The 24,048-nt window shown below is 36.6% G+C and overlaps 1 protein-coding gene across 2 annotated transcripts in view; it reads left to right on the plus strand.

The window, feature by feature from the left end:
* The window catches only part of ATP9B (ATPase phospholipid transporting 9B (putative)), a gene marked incomplete at its 5' end in the record, with an annotated part of 168,300 nt that overhangs the window by 132,285 nt on the left and 11,967 nt on the right, over window positions 1-24,048 (plus strand). For both annotated transcript variants that reach the window (XM_081996377.1, XM_081996378.1), the window contains 7 exons: window positions 2,403-2,515; window positions 6,156-6,408; window positions 16,334-16,491; window positions 17,975-18,067; window positions 19,221-19,304; window positions 19,861-20,031; window positions 22,931-23,029. In XM_081996377.1, the coding sequence (XP_081852503.1) occupies window positions 2,403-2,515; window positions 6,156-6,408; window positions 16,334-16,491; window positions 17,975-18,067; window positions 19,221-19,304; window positions 19,861-20,031; window positions 22,931-23,029 (971 nt within the window). The remainder of the gene's footprint in view (window positions 1-2,402; window positions 2,516-6,155; window positions 6,409-16,333; window positions 16,492-17,974; window positions 18,068-19,220; window positions 19,305-19,860; window positions 20,032-22,930; window positions 23,030-24,048) is intronic.

Consider the following 24,048-nt stretch of genomic DNA (forward strand, 5'->3'; position numbering starts at 1 on the left):
AAGGATCATATAAGTAAGGTATGAGATGCAAGTATTGAATCAGGATTGCTGGAATGCTTATTTCCATGTCTTTTACAAGCTGATTTTTTTTTTCTCCCCCTCCTCACCCATTTTCCATAAACCTCCTTCCCTGGCTCCTGATTTTGTTGCAAGATAGAAAAATCCGTACTTTTCTGCTTGGAAGCTTTTCTTCTCTGCTTGCTGAGAAGGAGTTACGGGGGGAACACACAAATTTTCCACTTATCTACCTTTCCCTCACCAAGCATGATTTGGAGTTGTACTGATTTAATGGTGTCAGAAGAAATAATCTTTCCATATAATAATCATAGGGCTAATTTTGTTTCCTGCTCAGTTTTTGAGCAGCAATTACAGAACTAGTGGGAAGCGGGTTTGACAGTTGCCTGCCGTCTCAAGTTTTGGGTAGCATTTAGTTCACAGCTCCTAGGGAGTGTTCATTTTAATTCAAAGGCTTGGCAGTGAGAAGATATTAGCATGCCTGGAAAGTAAGGAAGGTGATGCAGATTTACTTGGAAACTTCTTGCAATAAACATTATTGAACAAAGCGGGGGGGGGTTGGTTTTGTTGGGTTTTTGGGTTTGTTTTTTTTTTTAGAAATGGAGATTTTAGTCTCTTTGTTAGTGTTCAAACTGGAGATTGGATTTTTTCAAGTCTATAATTAAAGTAAAAAATGTAATCAATGAATTTAACAAAAAGTCTCAATTAAAAATACAGCTTCTAAAGGCAGAAATAATTTTGCATGTTTTTACAGTAATCATATTAAATGAAAATAATCTTCTTATACTTTCTATAAAACTAACCAAAATTTCTGATTTGCTAATTCTAGAGATCAGGAACCTTGCCCTCCTGGGCTGTTTTCTAACATTAGGAATATTCTACTTCTCATGTGAATTTTTGATAACGTTATGCATATTTTGTGGAGAATTTATGCATTTCACATAAACCTTATTTTAAATATTTCTAAAGATTCAAATAATATGACTATAGGGGAAAAAATCCTCAACAACATGTAAAGAAAAGTGAATGGGAAGCATCATTTATTAATGGTAGAGGGGGAATTTGGAATGATCATCTAGTGCTGGTAATACAGGAAGACATGGTTTGATAGTGCAGTATGATCATACAACAATTGAGATGAAGTGTCACTGTACGGATGCTACCACGGAGTAGGAGCGGTAGACATCTCAAGTATAACAGAAAGAAAGGAGACTTCTACAGCCCTACCAAATCTTTGAAGATCACTGATGGTTCTAGCCCTATTGGATGCATAATCTGGATGCTAACTGTCAAAACAGGTCTGTTTTCCAGATAGTAATTATAGCATATGTCATGCATTTAGTCTTCTCTCTTCTTGTGGCTTACTGTGCATACTGGGACACAGAGATGATACTACAATAGTCTAGATAAATACAATTAATATGAAATATTCTGCAATTTTAATTTATAGATAGTTAACATATCCTCCATATTAATAACATCATAGAAGCTTCAAGAATGACACTTTTGGTACCATGTTTTGGGTTTGTTTTTTTTTTTTAAATAACCGGGTTTATGTATTTTAATGACCCAGAACTGTGTAGTTAAATATAAGAATAGCTTTATGCCATATTAATTTCACTTCAGCTGAGTAACCATAGAAAAAAAGTTTTAGGAATGGCCATTATGAAAATAGTCTTTTGTGAGCTGACTATGGGAAGCTAGGCAGTTAGTGACCTCTTTTTGCCTGATGTGCCCCATCATGGAAGGCTGAAGCCCCTACCCCTCAATTAGAGTTTTTCCAAACCAGAGGATGTGACTAGTTGGCAGAGGTGGACGCCAAGTGTCAGTCTGTGACTGACACCCTATAGTTTCTTACAAATGTGAAGCGAGCTGTGAAAACAGTGGTTGGAGGCTAAATCTGTCAAATTTGGAAGTGATGTTAGGTCTTAATGACTAACTCTAGATAATGTTGAATGTGCCCATTTGCCAGAATGTCTGCCTTCGTACATGAAGTGGGGTATCTGTATGAATTTTTGGGGCTTGGAGGTTGTTATTTTTTGCTTTAGATTTTTTGATACATGGTGCAAACTCTTGCATTGGCTTTTAAAAGTCAGTTACATCCACAATCCAGATATTGCATTTTCTATCTTTCATATGAAAAGTTTTTGTCTTTTTTTGAGACTGTATATTTAGTTGTGTTGGCAGAGTCAGCCTGAAGGTGGAACCAATGTTTTCTTCCAGTATGACTAATCCTGATCTTTCTCCACAAGCATTCCTTTAATTAACTAAACTGACGCTAGCTCATGATTCGTTCCTTCTTTCCAAAAGAAAGATTTTGAGGGTTTTTTTGTGGCCTTCTCATGCTATTTTTTGCTGCTTTGTGATATACTACTTCTTTATTACAGGAACACTTACACAGAATGAGATGATATTTAAGCGCCTCCACCTAGGTACTGTGTCCTATGGAACAGACACAATGGATGAAATTCAGAGTCATATTATAAACTCTTATTCACAGGTATCTTATTTCATAAATTATTTACCTTTAATATTGATATTCTTTTTAACAGCACTGAAGCATTATTGTTACTGATTATGTCTAGAAATTTGAGGTGCTATGAGAGTTCTTCTGTTTGTAGGTATCTCTTAACAGATGTGATGAAAGGGAAAAATGTGAGACAGTACGTAGTTCTTTCCTGATTCCTCCTATATACCCACTTAAAGGAGTTTACTTTTCTGTTCCCCACTGGCAGAAATCTGTGTTAACCTGTCTGTGCAGTGCAGTCTTTCTCCTGGCAAATCATCTAAGAGTAAGCTATTCATTACTGAGTCTACAAATTACAAGCAAGTGTCCAGAACAAGATGAACAGTAATTATATCTTTGAAGATACTCATCAAGAACAGACATTGAAAAGGCACATCAATTGGTATAACCAAAAAGTGAAGAAATAGTTGTCAAAATAAAATTTATAAAGGCATATCTAAAAAGTGTTTTTAAAAAAATTAAGATGATTGCAAACAGCATAAAACTGGTGGGGGGAGGAAATGTAAAACTCCATATTGCTTCAGAGCAAAGTGTTCCTCTGGTATATAAGAGTGCTTGGTCTGGAAAAAGTGTACAAGAGGATTGTGGCTCTGTCTGTCTGTCCGTGGGTCAGTTGTGGGATGAAGGAGGAAGATGGAATTCAGCAAGCATTGCTTGCATCTCCCATGTATTTAAACTATTTGGGTACTTTCTGCAAACCTTTCTAAGCACCTGATTCCACTCTGAGATTAAGGAGGATTTTTTACTTTATTTTTAATTTCTATTCTTTGAAACAAAAAAAGAAAAAAATTTATAGAAGAGGAAATAAATGATAGGTTAACTAATATTTCCATATGTTATGTACAGTATGACAATAAAACTTTATATAAAAAGTTATTTTCCATAGTTAACTTGGATGCATAAACATGATTGGCTGACCCAGTTAAGTTTCTAGACTGACCTCCTTGTCTGTGTCCTCATTTTCTCTTGTAAAAGGATTGTGGGATCAACAATTGATTGGAATCATTAGTTATGCTGTGTTTTGAACTATGGCTTCCTTCTCATTTGCTTAAAATAAAAATAAAAAACTAAAAGGTAACTGTTTAACACCACGCTGAACTTCGTTAATAATACGTAGCTTTTGGGAAGCGAGGCAGGAGGGAAAGCAGTGAATAAGCAATGTATGTTCTAAGTTTTTAGCCTGCAACTTCAACTTCTGTGTTATTTCCCATCTAAACAGATCAACAAACCCGCTCCTTGAATTCCTTTTCCTTGGGTAAATCTGTTTCAACTTAATTCTTAGTAGGTACATCATGAACTGAGATGCAATAATGTGCCTTGGAAGTGAGATATGGAGCTCTTTTACCTAAAGATCAGCAGTTCTGATTTGGTTCGGAATGGGCTACTGAAAGTAATTGCTACATGACTATGTTTATAAAAATCACCCAATCGTAGTTTTGTTGTAATGGGTTGTTAGGGTATTCACAGTAACAACTGTAGCAATAAATAATATTAACTGACAGTCTTGAGCTGGCACAGCAAGGTCTGAGTGAGTGACAACTAAGGACCAGTCTTCTAGAGGAGGCATATTCATTAACACTGTTTTCATATTTTGTGGTTACATATGCTGTCTGAAAAGAATTGCCTGATTCCTGGGATTCTCACTTGCTTAAAGCTTGTACTAGTTTGCTGTAAAATGTAATGAGTGGAACCCATGGTTAATTATGTTTTTAATAACTGTAACATATTTGGCACTGAAATTTTTAAAAGAAGTAAGAAATGTGAGGGAAGCTTTTTTTTTTCAATTGTGGGAAAAGATTTCCCAACTCTACGTTTGATGTCAGTAGATGATGAAAAGAATTTTCTTGGAACTTCCTTTTTTTCAGCTTTATACAACACTACTTGATGTTTAAATAATGTTTTAATTATGTGTGTGTTGGTAGCAACTCTTTAAAACAGAAAAATGAAGGAGTCTCAGTAACAAAACAAGCAACTATTAAACAATTGTTTCAGTCTGAAAAAGTCTGGTGAGGTTTTTATTTAATCTATGATAATAGAAGCTGCCAGTTAGCTAGGCAGTGGTTCTTGTGTGACATTGATTTTATCCCTTGTTTGTGTTCTGTTTTATTATTACAGTGGACCTACTAGACTATTGTCATCTTAATGTAACACACAAATCTATTATAACCTGATTATATTTCCCCACTGGAAGCATTTTGTGATAGAGGGCATAATCTTTAATGGAATTTGTGTGAAATTAAATTATACAAGCATCAATAAACATAACATAATTCAGAAGGAGTAAATCAGCTTAATTTATTTGCGGCTGTAATGGCATCAGCGTTAGCAGAATGCAAATGCAGAGGTTTAAAGCAGTAGCTGAAAAGCAGTGCCAGATGAGCAGAAAGTTAAACCCTTTATTAGACAACACTGTAATTTGATGGGCAGAATGTTCACGGTTCAGCAGATTGCAGTCGGGAGGAAAAAAGCATGGTTTCTGAAGAGGTTTTCTGAGTTACCCTGGAGTGAACAGAAGAGCCTTTGGTAGTACTGTTTAGATATTTAATGTGCTGACTTAACCCACAAAAAAACCCCTAAACAACCCCAAAAAACCCCCCCACAAAACAACAAACCCTAATACCCCCACAAACCTAACCCACTTATTTTCAACTAATTATAAACATATAATACTTCAAAGATTAATTCAATCGTGCTTGAGCACTTCTGAAGGATAACTTAAAATAGTGCTAATTTAGTGGTTATGCAACAGTAATGTGATCTTCAAATATGTGTCAAACTATTATTTTACATGATTATTTTCTTAGATTATTGCATTCTTGTAAGGACAAACAAATTTCAGCCTGCAGCAAAAGCATACAAACTGTATTAGTTCACAAATAATATAGAAATTGTGTAGGCTGTAAATTAAACCAGCAATATTTTATTTTAATGACTCCTAATATTATACTTAACGATGATACTTGCTTTTGTTCTTTTGTTCTGTACCAATGTGGTGGTCTTTAAAATACAGCACTTAGGTAAAGATTTGAAAGAAAACATTTTTGTCTCAATTTGGTGGCATTGGAGTTTCCGGCCTTTGAATGTACACAGGTGACAGAGACTGCAGATGATAACAACAAAACACCACCCTTGCAATTTTATTTTGGCATTTCTGAATTCGTCCAGTTGGTTGCCAGCTTAAATACTCTTTAAAAAATAATTCATGGAATGTAAAGGATATTGAAGGACTATTGTGACCAATCACTGAAAAAGGTAAATTCTGAAGTGAGGAAGTTCTGCAGGATCCAGTCAGCCTATTCACTCCTTTTACTGCATACTTGTTTTAATTTCACATTTTTCAATTGTCTGCCAGCTCTGTTACTGAAATCTGACTACAAATGCCAGGTGATGAACACACAGTTATGTATTGTATTAGTTTTACAGAAAAGTAGATGAGGATTTTTGTGAATCACAAACTGAATGAGTTAACAGTAGGCTATACAAAATAAATAGTTGCTATCCTTCTCATTTATGAACCTTTGTAAAGGGAACTATAGGATATATGTATTAGTATTCATATTTTGTTTCTGTTATTGAACTTTGTTTATACTGTTCATTGTGTTGGATCTTAAAGGTGCACTCTCAGAATACTGGAAACAGCACGAGTTCAACACCATCTAGGAAACCTCAGTCGTCTGCACCCAAAGTTCGCAAGAGTGTCAGCAGTCGGATACACGAAGCAGTGAAGGCCATTGCACTGTGCCACAATGTGACCCCAGTGTATGAATCTCGGGCTGGTGTGTCTGGAGAAACAGAATATGCAGAGGTGGATCAGGACTTCAGCGATGAAAATCGAACTTACCAGGCTTCCAGCCCTGATGAGGTTAGTATGCAAGGGTGAAAAAATTCATATCTCATAAAAAACCAGGATAAGCTAAGTTAAAAAGAGTAGAATTGTGAAAGAAGAGTGTTTTGGCCTGGTGTTTCTTTAAAATTAGCGGTAAGATGGTTTTATTTCCTGTACAGCAGTAGGAAAGATCTGGCATTTGGTTGTTACATGAAACTGTTTTCAATTATTTGACTAAAAGATCTGTGAAGTCAGTGCTTTGGGATCAATACTGTGTTGAGTACTGCAATTAAAGTTTAGGTGTATTCTGAAAACATTAATCCATGTATGAATCACAGCATATACATGCAAAAGGGAATATGAAACTGCTATAAGTGGTGGACAACCAGGTACATTAGCTAGAGACACTACCATTTAGTGGAATGTATAGAATCTTGACAGGAAGAAAAAAACCCCACCCTCAGATACTCCTATAGAAAAGCTTTTGAGCTGCAAACCCTAGGCAGCTTCATAACCTTCAGGGTTCAGTCAAAATTGCATTAAGTGTATCACAAATTTAAAACTCTATTTCAATAAAAACATGCATTTGACTTCCATCCAAATTTTAAGCAAATCCCACTGCTTTCAGTGGATTTGAGATACTGTTCCAAAAAATCCTGTTTTGAGGCCTAAATTGATTCCATAAAATTCAATCTAAAAAGATACTAGAAGAGAGAGAGAAAGCTCAAGCTTGAAGATACTGCAAAGTAAGCATAAAAAAATCTTATAGCCCTTTCACTTTAACAAAACATGTATGTACTTGAGACAGTAGTGTAGGGAAACGGAGTATTTCCTCTGAAAGTGAGCAGATTGAAGGGTGTCTGTTTTAAAGAATTTCTAAAAGTGTCTGAAACTTGTATGTACTGTTGGTGGTGTAGCCACAGTAGCTTTTTCATATCAAAACAAGGTTGTAAGATGTGAAGAAGGGAGTGTGTATCTGAAAGCCAGTGTATTTTCCTAGCTATACAAGTTGATCTAATACAAGATAATATTTCTTCCACAAACCTTATCTTGCCACGGCATAGCCTATTATTCTTGGTATGTGTTTGGTTTACATGTCTAATATATCACCATATAATATATGTCCATATATATAAATCACCATATCATATATAACACAATATATCACCATACTAACAAAACTTTAGCAATTCAAACTGCACACTGTAATTGCTAAAAGTAACAGGTCTATAACAAGTATTTTTAGGAATGCAAGAAATAAAATTAAGTCTGTCTTCACATAGTACCAAACTAGCAGGCATTACATGCATTTCAGATGCTATAAACACAGTTCATAGTGTCAAAGGAATGTAGAATGTAAAGGAGTGGCTGGTTCTCAGTGATTAAAAAGTAGCAGTCAGAACATTTTTAAAAATAAACTCTAGGCAGGACTTGAGACACTGCTCTCTGGCTAAAATCAGTAACCCATAATACAATATGGGGTGTTATATGGTGTGGGTTGATCTGCGTTATGGATTAAGAATGCTGGAAGTGCATTTGTTTATGCCAGAGATACACTGTAAATATAGTTCCTTAGTGTAGGTGTGTAATGACTTGCATTATGCACATATGTGTACAAATTTTCATATGCACATATATTCATATTCACTAAATAGATCAGTGTAATGAGCCTATGAGGTATTACTAAATATAATGAAAGACTGCATGAGCAAGTATCTACCTATGAAGATATGATGACACCTCTGGATGAAGTAAACATTCTGCTTTAACAGCCAAAGGTGTTAAATCAGATGAGAAGACATGCAATTGAGAGAGACTATGTGAGTTTTTTCTCCCACTTGCTCTTCTCTCCCTGTGAGCTTTTGTATATTCATTCAGCTGTTTGGAGCCTGAAAATATTACCATAAAGAGCACTTCTACCATACTTGCTAAAGGAAACAGCTGTAAGACCTGAGAATTATGCAGGTGGTGCCCTGGGAAGACAGTAGGGAATTTGACCTTGGAAGGAGGAAAAGAAAGTTGATTAAGTGCTAATACAACAGATCTGGGACTCAGGGTAGAAGGGGAAGTGGAAGAGGAAATCAGCAACAAAGAAACTGTTAGTGCTTCAAGGAAGAGAAGGCACAGGTATCCTTTTAATAATGATTTTTTTTTTATCATCTCGACTTGTACATTCAAACTGTATGACAGTGAAATGAAAAACTTGTATCGTAGAACAGACAGCAGTAAATTTCCTTTTCGTTTCTCAAAGATAATACTTGAAACAGTGGTAAAATTATATTGAACAAATATGCTTTAATATAATGAGAAATTGTTGCTAAATGGAGTCTTATAAAAAGATGAAGCTACAAAGAACATTTAAACAGCATAAAAATTGCAGCATGACAGCAAAAAGCCTAAGAGTTGAAAGACTAGCAGGTCTTTATCATAATTTTTTAAAGAGTTCTATTGATGCAATGTTTGCAAATCACTGGAGCCTAAGGAAAATAATGTAAATGGTTCATTATTTAGCTTATTGAACTTTCCTGCAGTTAGGTTGACGGATGATGCCAATGTTTCCCAATCACCAAAGTACCATTTTAAAAGCATTTTTTATTGAATAAAGTGCTTTGAATATTGCACCCTGGAGCTTTATTTAGGGAAATGGTTCAATTGATGTTTTCTGTTTAACCTCAGCACTGACCTATCACAACATATTTGGTTAATAAGCAACATTATCATTTAATAGACTTAACCAGTTTTATGCATTGTACTTTCTCAACATTACAACTCTGTTCTCTTAGGTTTTGGTTATGGGTCTGGCTTGATTGCAGTCTTTTGAAGGATGTTATTTGCTCAGTTGTCTGTTGCCTTATATAATATTGCATAATATCACCATAGCATATAAAGAGCAGAGAACAATGTATAAGTATAAACTATTCTTCCATGTAGGAAACTATAAGAAGCAGTTTAGTAATGCGTTGACACACTATACACTTAATGAATTGACTTGAGGAATTCATTTGAAATTCTTCACATCTGTGTATGTATGTGCGCATCCACATACAGATAAAATATAACCATAACGAAGTATGCACATTTAGAAGTAGGTACATTCATCATAAAAGATGTATTTATCTATTGTTAGAGTAACCTGAGATAAGTAACTGATTTTGTATTCATAATGTGAACCCTAGTTATGCCAGGCTCTTTGTTTCTTATGATAAGTGATCAATATTTCATTTTCTCTGAAAGAGTGGAAAGTTTCATTTGTCTGTCACTTGTCCTCTACAGCTGTAGCATAGCAAACGATAAACATTCACTGAAAACTCACTGAAAAAAAATGAAAACAGCTCCTACTTGGCCATCATAGGTGTGGGTTCAGCTCATCTGTAGAAAGCCAGCTACCTTAATGTAATGAACAATCATAAAAGGATATAAGCTAAGTAGGTAAAGCAATGGAGTTCAGAGGTCACAGACCCAAGCAGTTCAGGGGCATGCTATGAACAGGAGCCTTTGAAGACCTTTGCTCCCCCTGGTCAGAAGAGATTGATCAGTCACGATTTTTAATGACCGCGTACTCTCATAAACCAGCTATTTATTGGTTGTGCTTTGTCCTGCACTGTCATATTCCCAAGCATTTCTAATTCCAGGATTTTGAATATTTAAATACTACCTTGAAGTGTGGTCAGTTATTTAATTCCAACGTTTCTGTCCAGAGATAACAGAGTTGCTAAAATTAATTACAAGGATACAAAGCCAGTCATTTAAAAACAGACAAGGAAATGATATGCCCTTAGTGAAGCAGCTTTTGTGTTTACAAAAGTGAAGCTGTAATGTATGAGACGTGTTGTATTGTTTAATTCATTTTATTGTGTGTGCTTATTGAAGCAAGACTAATTGTGTTGTTTTGTCAATGTATTGTGAAAAGCAAATCACTCAGTAGCATAAAACCATCACTTTCATGACCTTCGAGACCCACAAAGAATAACTACTCCATAGCTTGTCTTGAATATTGATCGGCAGTTTTTTCACATGATCAAGCTGTATTTTTAAGTTAATAATTTTATTTTAATTATGAAGTTTCTCGATGAAAAGTGATGGACTGCAAATGCTAGTTATCAGATCATTGTTTATAAATATAAACAAACCAGTGCTGATTAGAAACATATGTGAGTTGCTGTTGAACAATCCAAACAGAAACCCTTGGGAACACTCAGTGGGGAAAAAGAAAGCTCACTGCTTCTTCCCTGTTTCCAAACCAATAGCCTTAACTTCAAAATACCACACGTATAATGGCTCTATACCTTACACAGCAACCTGATTTTGAAAGTAGATCTTATTGTCTGAAGTGAAGGTGCTCTTAAATACTCTGAAATAAATGAAGGTTGGTTACATGAGAATTCTTCTAAGCAGCAAAACTAGCTTACAAAATTTCCATCCCTAGTCCTTCTTTCTCACCCTACAAATTGCTCCCTCTTATATGCCAAAACCTTTGAAGCTTTTATTTATGTGGGTCATTTTTCCACTTTAAGTGGGTCAGGTTTGTAGCATGGCTCCAGAAAAGCTGTCAGCACACCTGTGGGTGATCTCCCAAACTGCTGGACAGGGTGGAGAAGAGCTACCAACACCAACTGTGAGGCAGTGGATCTTTTTTTTTAAACTGATGTTACTCAAAAGATAATATTGTATGTTGAAAGTGGCAATTAATTGGTCATAAACCGTTTTAAGCAACAATTCCTAAGTATTGAGCAGTTAGATATTTCTGCTAGGGAATGGCAGACTGGCCCGCAGGGAAAGGGAGGCCAGGAGCTGAGCATGATAGCCAAGCCTCTAGAGCCAGCGGCCTCCGTGATGAGGTGTACAGCCCCACAACATGCAAGCAAGGTGAAAAGAGCATGTCCCATGATGGAAACCAGAGACAGTCAAGAGTATAGATTGTTGTACAGGTCTGTAGTGATGAGGCATGTCTGAATTCAAGCCAAGAAGTCAAATCATTAAGTCAGGACCAGGTCCCGAGACAGTAACCAGCATTAGCCACAGTCTAGTGATCACAAGAAAAGTTCATGGCCGTGAGGCAGGTCCAAAGCCAGGAGGTTGCGTCTGCCTATCGGGGCCAGGTCAGCGGGGTACGTGGCCAAGTGTGGGCATAGCTGCGACATGACTGCAGTGTAGCTCTCGCAGGACCTAGCGTGAGAGCCAAGTGAAAGGGGGAGGGCAGCTTCCATGAAGGCTTCTTCGAGCTGTTTCTTCATAACAGCTCTTAACAGAGAGCTGGCCTTGAATGCAGCTGGTTAAACTGCTAGGAACAAGGGTGCAGTTAGGGCCTTGACAGTTTCAATCTAAATAGGGTTTTGAATATTTTTTTGCTATTCTGTCTTGATTCATAAAAGGTTATGTTTGAGTCAAGTAAGTATGCAATCTCTGTTTCAATTTATCCAAGCTAAGAGTGGGGTGAGTTGTTGGTTTTGTGGTGTTTTGGTTTTTTTACTTCTCCTTTCTCTCTCAAAATATTCTATTATAAAAAACAAAATTAGTGGATTAGGTTCCTAAGGCCAGCTAAAGTTTCAAACAGCCCAGAATTTAAAGGGAGCAGTAGATAGTATGGTGGTTTGTATGTTCCAGTCCTGATTGATGTAGTATCTAAAGCAAGCAAGAACAGCCTTAGGGCATTTTTTTCGTCTTCTGCCAAGCAGTAACAGCCTTTTAGGATTGATCCAGTAACTGAAGGTCTGAAGGATTCAGCAGGGTGCTTCGAGTACCTCACCTTGTGGATTTATAACCCTATGTGCCCAAAGGCAAGGTGAGTTTAATTTTTTCAAGTGACCATATCAGGTTTTCTTTAACTGGGATGACTTCTTGCCATGATGCTCCCAAGATGACAAATAACTAGAGGTAGTTAGATTTCTTCCACAAAGCAAAGGGACTCAGTGTTGCAGTTCCCCAAACTGAAAATTAGTAAGAAAGACAGCTGGGTGATAAGTGATATTTCCTGTTGGTCCAGAGGAAGCTAAGGAAGATGTTAATCTGAGAGGGTGCCCTTCTTTGTGTAAATTGTTCACTCTCACAGGGAAAGGTCAGGAGAATTCAGAGATGGGCTTTGAGTTGGGCTATGTAAGGAACAGTCCCATACATACTGATTGAATGGCCTAAAACTATCTAACACCACTCCAGAGAGAAACGAACTCCTGTTATTTGATAGGGCAGGGAGATAATTAACTATTTCATCCTCAGAGTTGAAAGTAAATAAAGGCTGTACCTTTAAATGCTTTCTATGGACAATCTGTTTCATCTTACATGTTTGCCTTAATTTTGACTATTGACTTATGTGCTTAGATATTTGTAGCATTTTGTGACACATAATTATTTTCATTGGAGTTATTAAATGAGAGTTATATGCTCATAGAACTTGTTGTAGAAGAGATATTTTCCTTAAATATGAAACAAAAAAAGTTGGCATTTTTTTTGCCATAGTTGAAAAAAATAATTTAGAATGTAATTGGTTTACAATAAAATTAAATATACCAAATTCTTTGTGGCCTACATGTTTTCTAAAGTTTTTAAAAATTGTTGATTAGTATTTATTTTAGGTTAAAATCAGTCTAATGTTGTAATTAAATATGCAGTTCTGAATCCACAACAGGAATAATGATTTGGGGTTTTTTTCTGTGCTTGATATGGGGTTTATGAAGGCCTTAACTATTCATTTTCCTGACTCTTAGTCTTAGGTTTTTGTGACTGATAAAATAGGTAACTGTATCATTGTTGCTTAACAACCTTATGTACTTTACAGAACTTTCAAGAAACTACCCAAGATATTTATAAGCTGCTTGTTTTGATTTAGTTCTGTAAATGAACATTTTGAAACAAATGGGATGATTATGTCCCCAAAACATGGAATTAGTATGCAGGGCTGCTATGGTCTGTAACAACAGCGCTTCTGAAGTTTTCCCCCCTTCATGCGCCTCTCAAGACAACACGTGTTCCTCAGGCAACTAAGCTAAACACACTGTCCTGCTTGGAGAAGCTGCTTCTACCTCCTGAGCTGATACTGCTGTAGGTTACGTGGTGGGTCACGCAGTTACTGCTGGAGTTGAGGGAGTGTCCTTTTGAGGTCTCTGAATTTGACTTTGAATGGAAATCTGTGCTCTGGTAATTGAAGAGTTTGATATCTGGGGCTGCGAACTCTACGGAAGCTCTGAGGGTCGGGTGGCCTCTAGTGGAGAGAGACTGCTGGCAGAGGCAACCAGAGCTCAACGGTGGCTGTGTGGTGAATAGAAATGTCTGAAAGATTTTGAGTAAGAAACACTAAACAAGAGGTGATTCTCAGTAGCTTTTGTTAGATCTGTTGCATTTCTTTTTCATAGTGCAGGCATTTGCTACCTTCATTCCTAAATTGGAAGTTGTGAGTTTGACCTTGTGATGCGAGAGGTGGATTAGCTGTCTTTACCCTTTGGATTGCTACTGAGGGGGAGGACAACTAGCAAGTTAGAAACCACAGAAGCTCTCTGACTCCACCTACATACATTACCTGTTCTGGGAGCACCGCACAGTTAGTGGGCTCAGGTGCACACCTGTGTCACAGTAGTGGGAGGACCCTCTGTCTCCCAATGTACTTCTGTCTCCCAGGCAGCAAGTTTCTGTAGAAAGGAAGCTTGGTGATAAGCCAGACAAGATCCACAAAATATCCAAATAAGTCCCTAACCTGGATTCAGGAAACCTGACACATTTCATCTGTGTGTGTTAGGAAATTAATGGTTATTGGCAAATAAATATTATAATTAGAATGGATTTTTTGTAAAGCAAAATGGTAGCTTCACCAGCGAAGACTTTTGTGCTTGTCCAACCTTTGACTGCTTTATCTGACTGCATCCAGTATGTCAAGCTCTGTAGAAGCCACAGCTGCTGCATTTACCTGGCATTCTAGGGGTTCTTGATGTATGCACAGTATTGCAAGACCACTTTAATGTAAGGTTTCACAAACGTATTGAGGATAAAAATACTTAACAGAGGGGAAACCTCAAGAAGAGAGGCTTACCCAAGAATCCTTTTTCTGAACTCTGTATAGCCAGCCATTCAGTTATATTTATTTGTTAATATGTATAATTTAGATTTTCATGCCACTTGTGAAATACTTTTTTTTTTTAATTTGTATATTCTAAAAGCTTCAGATATTTAACGGTAGGATCTGGCTATGTTGTTCTCGATGCTGTTGAGGTCTAGCTGCTCCAATTTATTTTGAATGACAAGAGTCAAACTTAATGTCTTGCTCTCAAGTTTGTTCGGTTGCCTTTTAGGCATCTATTTGACTCTTGAGCCTTATTGACTATTTCTGCTATGGTATTTGCACTGATCAATTTAAAAGGAAAAAATTATATGCAGTTTTGTGTAGGCCAGGTATAAGAATCCAAAATGACTGTGCTGCAAAATGCTAATTCAGATGGTAGGTGAAGCCAAGCATAAACGAAAGAATAAACAGATGTGAGTCACCAAATATAGAACACTTAAGTCCTAGCTGCAGAGGGACACAAATGAGATGATAGGGTATTAGTAGCAAGATGCAATTTACAGGTCAGAATGTAATAGTAACCTTTCACTGTGAAAATTGAAAATTAACCTTGGGAGTATTGGCTCATTTACAGCTTATATGGTACAATCTCAAAAAAAGACTTCCTGTGATTTTTGAGATTTTTACAATGGTGCTTTTCAAAGTGTGCTCTTTTCTCTTCTGTAACTGCATCTCGCTGCACTTTCATTTGGTGATGCCCACACAGATGGCACTACTAGGGTTTCTTAGGGGTTCACAAATTTTTTTTCCAATCTTAAATTTTTATAGAAGCTATGGTGATTTACTTTCTTTGGGTGAAATTCTTAGTGAGCATTAGTCATCATGTCTGTTGAACTTGTGTAGGGTTTTTACTACTTGCATGTCTTTTATCAGACTGCTTCCTTTTTTTTTTTTCCATTTTATCTGAGGTTAATAGCAGAGGCAGGTTCCATAAAAATCATGTGAACTTCATTATAATTACCTTTCTAGTAATTTAAAAACCTGGTTTCCAATAATGGTTAGTGTTTGGAAAAATAAAAATAGAATTCAGGAGGAGAATTTTTTTAAATCAGAAACTTCCCATTCAGATATGGCATATGGCTTTTATATAAAAAAATACCTAGTGCGTTAATTAAAACATAACATAGAAGAAAGCAGAAGCTAGATGTCATGCACTTCAAAGCAGCAAAATTTAAAAAAAAAAAGCGAACCTCCATGCATTTAAGATGCCATGCAGTGGTAGCTAATAGTGATTATTGTATAATGCATCATTTCTGGGTTTGTAAAAGGGACTTTCACAAGTGTGTTTGTGCGATGCAGTATTGTAAGCTTCATTTCCATCTCATTTGATATGGTAAGAACTCAATTATAATGTTGTTGAAACAAAGTAATAAAATCATGCAAGTGAACAAAGTAAGTTAAAAATAAGATCCTTTGCATATCTATTTACTACATATTACAGTGTCTAAACTTGCATGTAATTGTAGATCTAATAAAATGTTTAATATGGAAATACTCCCCAAATTTTTTACTTACATAGCGGTGTTGTCGGTATGGAAATTGCATTCTGGTTTTGCATAATTTCTACTGGATGTCCTTTAAGTATTGTTGAATATATATGTTTTTTTAATTAGAACTGTCATTTCTGAACAATATATTCTAAATACCTCATTTGCAGGACTAAGTTCAAATAAATTTTTATATTCTTCATATGAATCTTTTGTAAGCTTTCTGAAGGAAAATACTAATTTGATGTATTAAGATTTTGTACTTAGTCTGCTGCTACTCACATTATTTTTTTCCTAGATCCTTGGAAGACTTCAGACTTTTACCCTAGCAACAGTTGTTTGGCTTTAGCCTAATTTATATAACGTTATAATAGACCTTTCACACTTAAAACATGTCTCTCTCTTTGTTCTTTTTTCCTTTCTTTAGGTAGCTCTGGTGCAGTGGACAGAGAGTGTCGGTCTCACTCTGGTTAACAGGGATTTGACCTCAATGCAGCTGAAGACCCCTGGTGGACACATTCTGACGTACTATATTCTGCAGATCTTTCCCTTCACTTCTGAGAGCAAACGCATGGGGATCATAGTTAGGGTAATTTGGGGGGGGTTTATTTCTCAAAAGATGTTATTACTGAATGTTTGTTTCTGTAAAATTTAATAGAAAATTGATCCTTCAGGGAATGCATTTCACAAGATTCCCATTTGAATGTAAAGTATACCGTTGACACAGGTACACAAGAAATACTAGACAAGCAACTGTAGAAAAATCAGGCTAACCTGATATTGCAGAGAGCTTTGTTGTAAAGGAAGAAGCCTTCTCTTTCATAGGAATATTTTAATTTCACTACTTCACACTTAGCCTCTGATGCTGCAAGTTGCCTTTAAGCTTTTGTTTTTAATTTTCCATTTGTTTCTTTCATACAAAATATGTTGCCTCTTCAAAGGATAAATTAATGGCTGAAATGGCTTACAGTAGTAGTTAGCAGTAGTATAGATACTATTAGTGCTGCTGCTTTTCCAGACCCAGTATTGATATCTGAACTGGCATACATACACAGCACAACCCACAGGGTCTAAGATTTATAAGTTATGTGCTTGGTTGTCTCCTAGATGCCCAGTTGGGAGCATAGTAATGGTCATTAAAACCTCAGATGAAAGGAAGCCACAACAACATGCTAAAAGGCAGGTTTAAACCTCTGCGTATGTTAAGCCATACATGCTACATACTTCTATGTCTTTTCCCTACCTAAAATCAGACACTGTAGCAAAACAGTGTCAGACAACATTATTAGAAGGTTAGATCAGTGCCAAGTCCCAATTAAATAGGTGTCAAACTCATCTCATTTTTTATTTGCCTGTGATGACAAGCCAGGCATGCCATCAGCCTTAGGCAAGGATACTTCAGGCAGCATATGTGCATGCACAGGTCTGGAGAGACCTTGGCAAGTCTGTGTTTCATTAGGTGAGGTTGGCACTAAGAGTCTGTTTAACAGTGACATGTTCAAAGATACTCTAAGAAGCTTGCAGAGCAGACTAATCCATTCCTTCTGCGACAGACTGTACCTCAGAAGCTCCTGATTTGGATTATATTTGCCTGCGTGTGAATTCTCTGAATATACAATTCATGTTTCATCATTAAAACATCTGTAACAAGCATTTACACGAAGCTATTCGTAAACTTTTAATTACTTGGGTATTTCAAAGATACAGAGCAACCTTGTGCTGTGGGCTAGATAGCATGTGCCACCAAATAAAATAGTAGTTAGAGAGGGCATAACAGTGATATTTTAAAACTTAGACGGGCATTTTAGGGATGCTGAGAATCTGTTACATTGACTTCAGTTAGAACTGATTCTCTTGTATGAGAAATACGCATCTCAATGGAATCAGATGTCATTGGAAGTACTAACATCAACTAGTACAACTTACCCACCTCTTGGCAAGGTACTTCATCTTTTATAAATGATAATCCATTGTCTACTTCAAAAGACAATGAGGTTATTGGTAGGTAATTGTTTTGAATGTATAAACAGATTGGTTTTTTTCCCCCCTCTCTTTCTTTTGTAAAATGTTAGGATGAATCTTCAGGAGAAATTACATTCTACATGAAGGGTGCAGATGTTGCAATGTCCACTATTGTACAGTACAATGATTGGTTAGAAGAAGAGGTAAGAAACAAAATCAAAGTTTATAAAAATGTAAATTTTTTAAAAATTAAAAATAAAAATATCAGGTCTTGTTGGAATAGGTTTAAAGGAGAACCTGAGCCAATGCAGTAATGGATTTTGAAGTTCAGTTACATATATTCTGAATGGGTTTTAAGGGTTTAGAATTATTTCCAATTCTTGAATAACCTACAGCAAAAGCAAAGCTGGTAGTCATAGCAGAACACGTTCCTACTTAAAACAAGGAAATTTGGTTTTCATTGACTGACCTTTCACATAAAACCTAATTACTTCTGAGAAGTATTTTGCTATAAACCTATTTATACTGAAATGCCCTTGTTTTATCAAATTCTACAGTGAGGCATGATTATGAATTACAAACTTTAATAAGGGTTGTAGCCAAATTGAAATAGTTTTTTGCCACATTTATTAAACTTAATATAGCTAGGACTGAATTTCAAAACTGATTAATATTTTTCACTGTGTGGCTCTAGTAGGTACCAGCAATCATCTTATTTTGACCCTACATACAGACAATATGTTAATACAATGATTACACCATGTATGTTCATAATGGTATTGGCAATATGAATCAATATCTGCTGCAGGGCAGTTTGATTTATTCGGGGACATGAATAAATTAAACTCCCTCAAGACCTAACAAAATGTCATAAAAATTACTTTTGGCGATAATGATGCACAATTAATTGTAAAATACTTGTTTAATTTATTTAGCTTTATGAGGTCAAATCAATAAGTGTTTTGCACTGGACAGCCTTGTTTTTCATTAAGACATGGTATTCCATGGCTATTTTTAATGTGTAGCTATTTTTCTGATAAGAGGTACATTCAGTGGAAAAAGAAAATGTAGCTCTGTTATGTGCCTCAAAAATAGCTTTAATTTATTTTAAATCTTCTACCTAAAAGAGATTTTCTTTAGACTAGGGGAGGAAATCTAATTTGCTTACCAATAGCATACCACTTCATTTGGGGGACCTGAAGTATAATTGCTTTTTATTCTGTTTGTGGCTTCTCCAAAATAATCTAAGAGTCTAAAGAAAAGTTATAGTACAGATATCCCCTGTTAGCATACAGTGTAAAACGTGTACATGCGGTTGAATAGTTGCATAACTATACTGTGGTTTGGTCCATTTAGTGTGGCAATATGGCACGAGAAGGACTGCGTACGCTGGTTGTTGCCAAAAAATCACTCACTGAAGAACAGTATCAAGATTTTGAGGTATGAAGGGACAGAGTGATCTTGTGCTTCACCATATTAAGTCACTTCAAGGGAAACATTCCTCTCTTTTTATTCTATTAAGGTGGCAAAAAAGGTTATGCATATTTAAAATACCGGTGGTTGAGGTATGGCACACCATATAGTAGGGATTTTGTCATTTGTTAGCGATTGTTCTGCAGTCATACATAGGGTAGTGTTTTGCTTTATGGGACTGGACAGTGTTGTCCCAGAAGCGAGTGTAATGTTAATTCTGTAGCTTCAGCATGACCTAAAAAATCTACTTGTTCTCAAAGGTAAGGACAGTTCCTGCTTAGATGCTGTGATGCCTAATTTTTAATAGTTCTTCAGAAGACATTCTCTTGAGGTGATTTGTCAGAAAAAAACACGTATAACATTGGGTGTAAAGTAAAATTCACTCTTTTCCTCTTGTTGTTCATTAAAGATATTTAAAGGCAAACATTTAGCCTAAGGAATCTATATTATAACTGATCGGTAGACTAAATGTATACTTTGAGTCATAGCAAACTCTTAAGTGATTTTGTGTTTGTGCAAACAGAGTCGATATAACCAAGCAAAGTTGAGCATACATGATAGAAACCTGAAGGTTGCTGCTGTTGTAGAGAGTTTGGAGCGAGAAATGGAATTGCTGTGTCTCACTGGAGTAGAAGATCAGCTGCAAGCAGATGTGAGACCAACTCTAGAGATGCTAAGAAATGCTGGAATAAAGGTACTAAATGCATACTGCTGACATAACAGGTTATCATGTATTATTTTTTTTTTAACAAGACATGGATTATATTTGTCTATATTCAGGTTCATTAAGAAATACACCAAGTGCTAAGCGCATTCTGGGCATGAGCTAGCAGAAACAAACAAGACGTTGTGTGCAAAGTTCTCTTGTCCACCGTAGGTTTCATTGATCTTAAGCTTACTTCTGTAGGAAACCTACCAATAGATAAATGTGTGTGACTCCCAGTCATTTATCCCGTGACTGTCTACAGTAAACTGTCCTACCTGACACTAAATGAGTTTGGCACAAGATTCGTATGATAACAATCTTTTCAGGCTTGGCACTCACAAGAAGTCTCAGCAAAGATCAAAAGGTGAGTTGTTTGAATTGAATTCAGAACTGCCCTTGGAATTTGTTCAAGTCCTCTTAAATGGGCAGTGTCAAAAGCTTTGCACAAGGGTTTGTGCTGTGTTTTGTTCATAAGCAGGCTATGCTAGACAGCTATCAATTGCTATCAGTTTAGAAGCAATACCTTTATTTGAGAGAGGGTTTGAAGTAAAGGTAGGAACAATGTCTGAGGGGAGTGGGCAAGATTATATACATTTTGCTTAAAGCATAGTGTCAAACTCTGCACAGAAAATATGTGTTGCCTTTGCATTGGTTAAACTGAATCAGATACAATGGGGTTTTTTAGCCTGAGAAGGAGGGTAAGTTATTTTGCTTTGCAGCAAGCATGGCAAATCTCCCTTTACCTGAGAGGAGCGGAAGTGCATGGAGCTCTGCCTTGGGACAAATAATGAGAATTTATGGGTTAGAACTAGTGGGCAGACCAATGTGGACATCATTATGGTGAGTGTCTGCTACAGACTGCCTGAACAAGAAGTAGTAGAAGAGTCTTTCTTCAGGCAACTGAAGGAAGCTGCACGTTTGCATGTGCTGGACTCTTAACCACCTCAGTATCTGCTGGAAGGGCAAAACAGGAGGGCACAAGCAAACCAGGAGAATTTTGGAAAGCAATGACACTAATTTCCTGACACAGGTGATTGAGGAGTCAACAAGGAGAGATTTTTCTGCTAGTCCTCATACTAACAAACAAGGAGGAATTGGTCAGGGATGTGAAAGTTGGCTGAGGGGACAGCCTTGGCCACCCACTGTAGTTATGAGAGAGTGAAGTTCATCAGGGTCAGGAGGATCCTATTAATGTCTATAAATATCTGAAGAGAGGGTGTAAACAGGACAAACCCAGGCTCTTTTCAGTGGTGCCCCCTGAAAGCACAAGAGGCAATGGATGCAAACTGAAATAAAGGAAGTTACACTTGAATACAAGAAGAGATTTTTTTCTGTGAGTGTGTTCAAACATTGGAGTAGGTCTCCCAGAGAGTTTGTGCAGTCCCCATGCTTGGAGATGTTTAAAACTGTCTTGATGTGGTTCTGAGCAACCTGCTGTAGCTGACCCTCCTTTGAGCAGTGGAGTTAGAGTAAATAACCTCTAGAGGTCCCTTCCTGTGTCTGCGATTTTGTTATTCTGTTTTTAATTAATCCCTGTTCCCAAAAGGCTTTCAGGTGAATTAGCTGGTAATGAAGTGGTGTGCACAATTAGAAAAATAGGTGTATGGATTAAAGCCTTATGATTACATCCAATTTCTTTTTAGTGTGGTGTGACTAGTGCAAAATTCTTAACATATTAGTACTTCGTGTATAGGTTTTTCTCATTTGCTCTTGATATTTCTACATGTGTGCACTTCTGACTGTTAGGTACATCCTGCTACGAATAGTTATAGAACAGTGTGACAATTTTTAGGGTTGGTGGGTTGTTTTGGGATTATTGTTTTTATGGTTAGTTCTAGGATTTCAGAGCATTAAAACTGTTCTGGCTTTAATTACAACCAACATTCTAGTAAGCTGGAAACACAATAGTAACTGTAGATAGGTCATAAAATTACAGATTAGTCAGTTACTGATGAGAAAACATGAGTCTTTGGTCCATTCATTGACCCACATGGACACTAATGAAAAGGGTCTCACCTGAGATGTACAGGAAAAAAAGGAGACAGAGGCTTACAGTTTAATAAAATTGCAACTGTTAACTTGGTAACTACCCAGTAATAACTCTTGCAGCTTAAGTCATTCTTCCTGTGTGCTCTGTTCCGTTTGGTCTAGGGCTAACAGCATTTCATCCAGATGTCCTTCAACTTTCTTGGTGTTAAGGGTCAGAGGAAGAGAGAGCTCTCCCACTTTAAAAACGCGTGGATCCTCACCCTTATTCACTAAATTTTAATGCCTTCATCCCACTTCTTCCTGGTCAGTGGTCAGGATCTCGTCGGAACATTGGGACTCTAGCGCTTCCTCCAGGATATGCTCTCTCATTGCTTGGCTGCTGCTTTCTGACGGATTCTCACTAGGGTCACAGACTGTTGTGTCGCATCATTTTTTTGCTGACAAATGTTATCTTTCTTGTAGTTATCTGCATCCTCACTCTTTTGATCAAGGTAGTATCAGGGCCAAAGGAGAAAGCTTTTATGCTTTCCCTGCTGTTCAGCTATGCCAGTGGGTTTCCCCAGAATTTCACCTTGTCTTCATGAAATTGAGACATTGGCCCGTGTGAGAAGCGAAGGAGAATGGAGCTGCCTGAAGTAAAGACAGTTCTTTTCTGCTTTGCGTGTTACTGCACTAAAAACGCTTTTAGTTAAAAACGCACACATTGCTATCTTTTCTCTGGTAATCTAATCCCAAAAGGTACCAGAAAAAGGTTGGAGAGAGATGTCATTTAGGTTTGGAGAACAGACACATTAATGTCCAATGGAGTAAACGTTTACATTATTTTGCAGATATGGATGTTAACAGGAGATAAACTGGAGACAGCAACTTGGAGTAAACGTTTACATTTATTTTGCAGATATGGATGTTAACAGGAGATAAACTGGAGACAGCAACTTGCATTGCGAAAAGTTCTCACTTAGTGTCTAGGACTCAAGATATTCACATTTTCAGACCTGTAAGTATAGTTCCAACTTTTTTGTTTGTTCATCAAAGGACAGCTAATAGCAATGTTGCTTTATTTGATTAGTAGCTGGCTGCTTGTTGAAAATTGATGGGTTATTGTACTGAGTGTCATAGTAGTGGTCAAGAGAGTAGTACTTAGGTTGTTATTCAAGGATGTAAAATTACAAAGCATTGCTTCTGTTTAAGGGTGCTTGTTTCTAGGTTTGTTGATACGCTGCAGAAAGGTTTGTAGCCATGTTGGGGTGACCCAGGTTTAATATGCATTTTGCATTCTTCACTTATACAATGGACATAGTACAGTACCTCTGAATAACAATGGGGAGGGATCTATGTGAGGTGCTGAGCCAGTAGGAAAGAGTGTCCAGGAATTTAGGCTATCTGAATGTGGTTCTTGCTTGCTCTAGAATTTTCATTACTAGAACTCCTTAGACTCAGAGTTAATCCTGAATTAAACTGTGAGGCCAATGTCCTCTGTATAAACGTAGCTCAAATCAGTATGAGAAAACTTGAATTTTTTTGTACATTGTGATATATATTTGCATTTTATTAGTAGAACGTTTAAGGTTGTTGTTAGAAAGGTAAACTGAATATCTTTTTCTGTACATTTTGGTTATACTTGCATAACATCGACTCTACTGAAGCCAAACAAAAATAGATTTTCCAGATGTTGATTGATGCTGTGTAATCAGACATAATATATCTGTGTTTGTTCTAAATTAACCACTTGCACCTACAGAAATAATTATATGAATATAATTTACATGTAAATGTAGTTTCTTCTGAAGCATCAGAATGGCAAATTAGGCCCTGCAGACTACTACTTGCAGTTAAATTATTAATGCTTCTGATAAAACTTCAGATCAATTTTTGTTGACCTTTCAATGTTGTAACACCACAAATTAAGTCTTCCTGAACAAAATCTATTTAGTTGAGTCAGATTTTTATTTTCATTACCTTGACTGGTAATAAGAGATCAGCATAAAACTGTGTAAACTTAGAGTACGCAAAGTT

This window comes from Phaethon aethereus, assembly GCF_964289735.1.
Source record: "Phaethon aethereus genome assembly, chromosome: 2".
Taxonomy (NCBI): Eukaryota; Metazoa; Chordata; class Aves; order Phaethontiformes; family Phaethontidae; genus Phaethon; species Phaethon aethereus.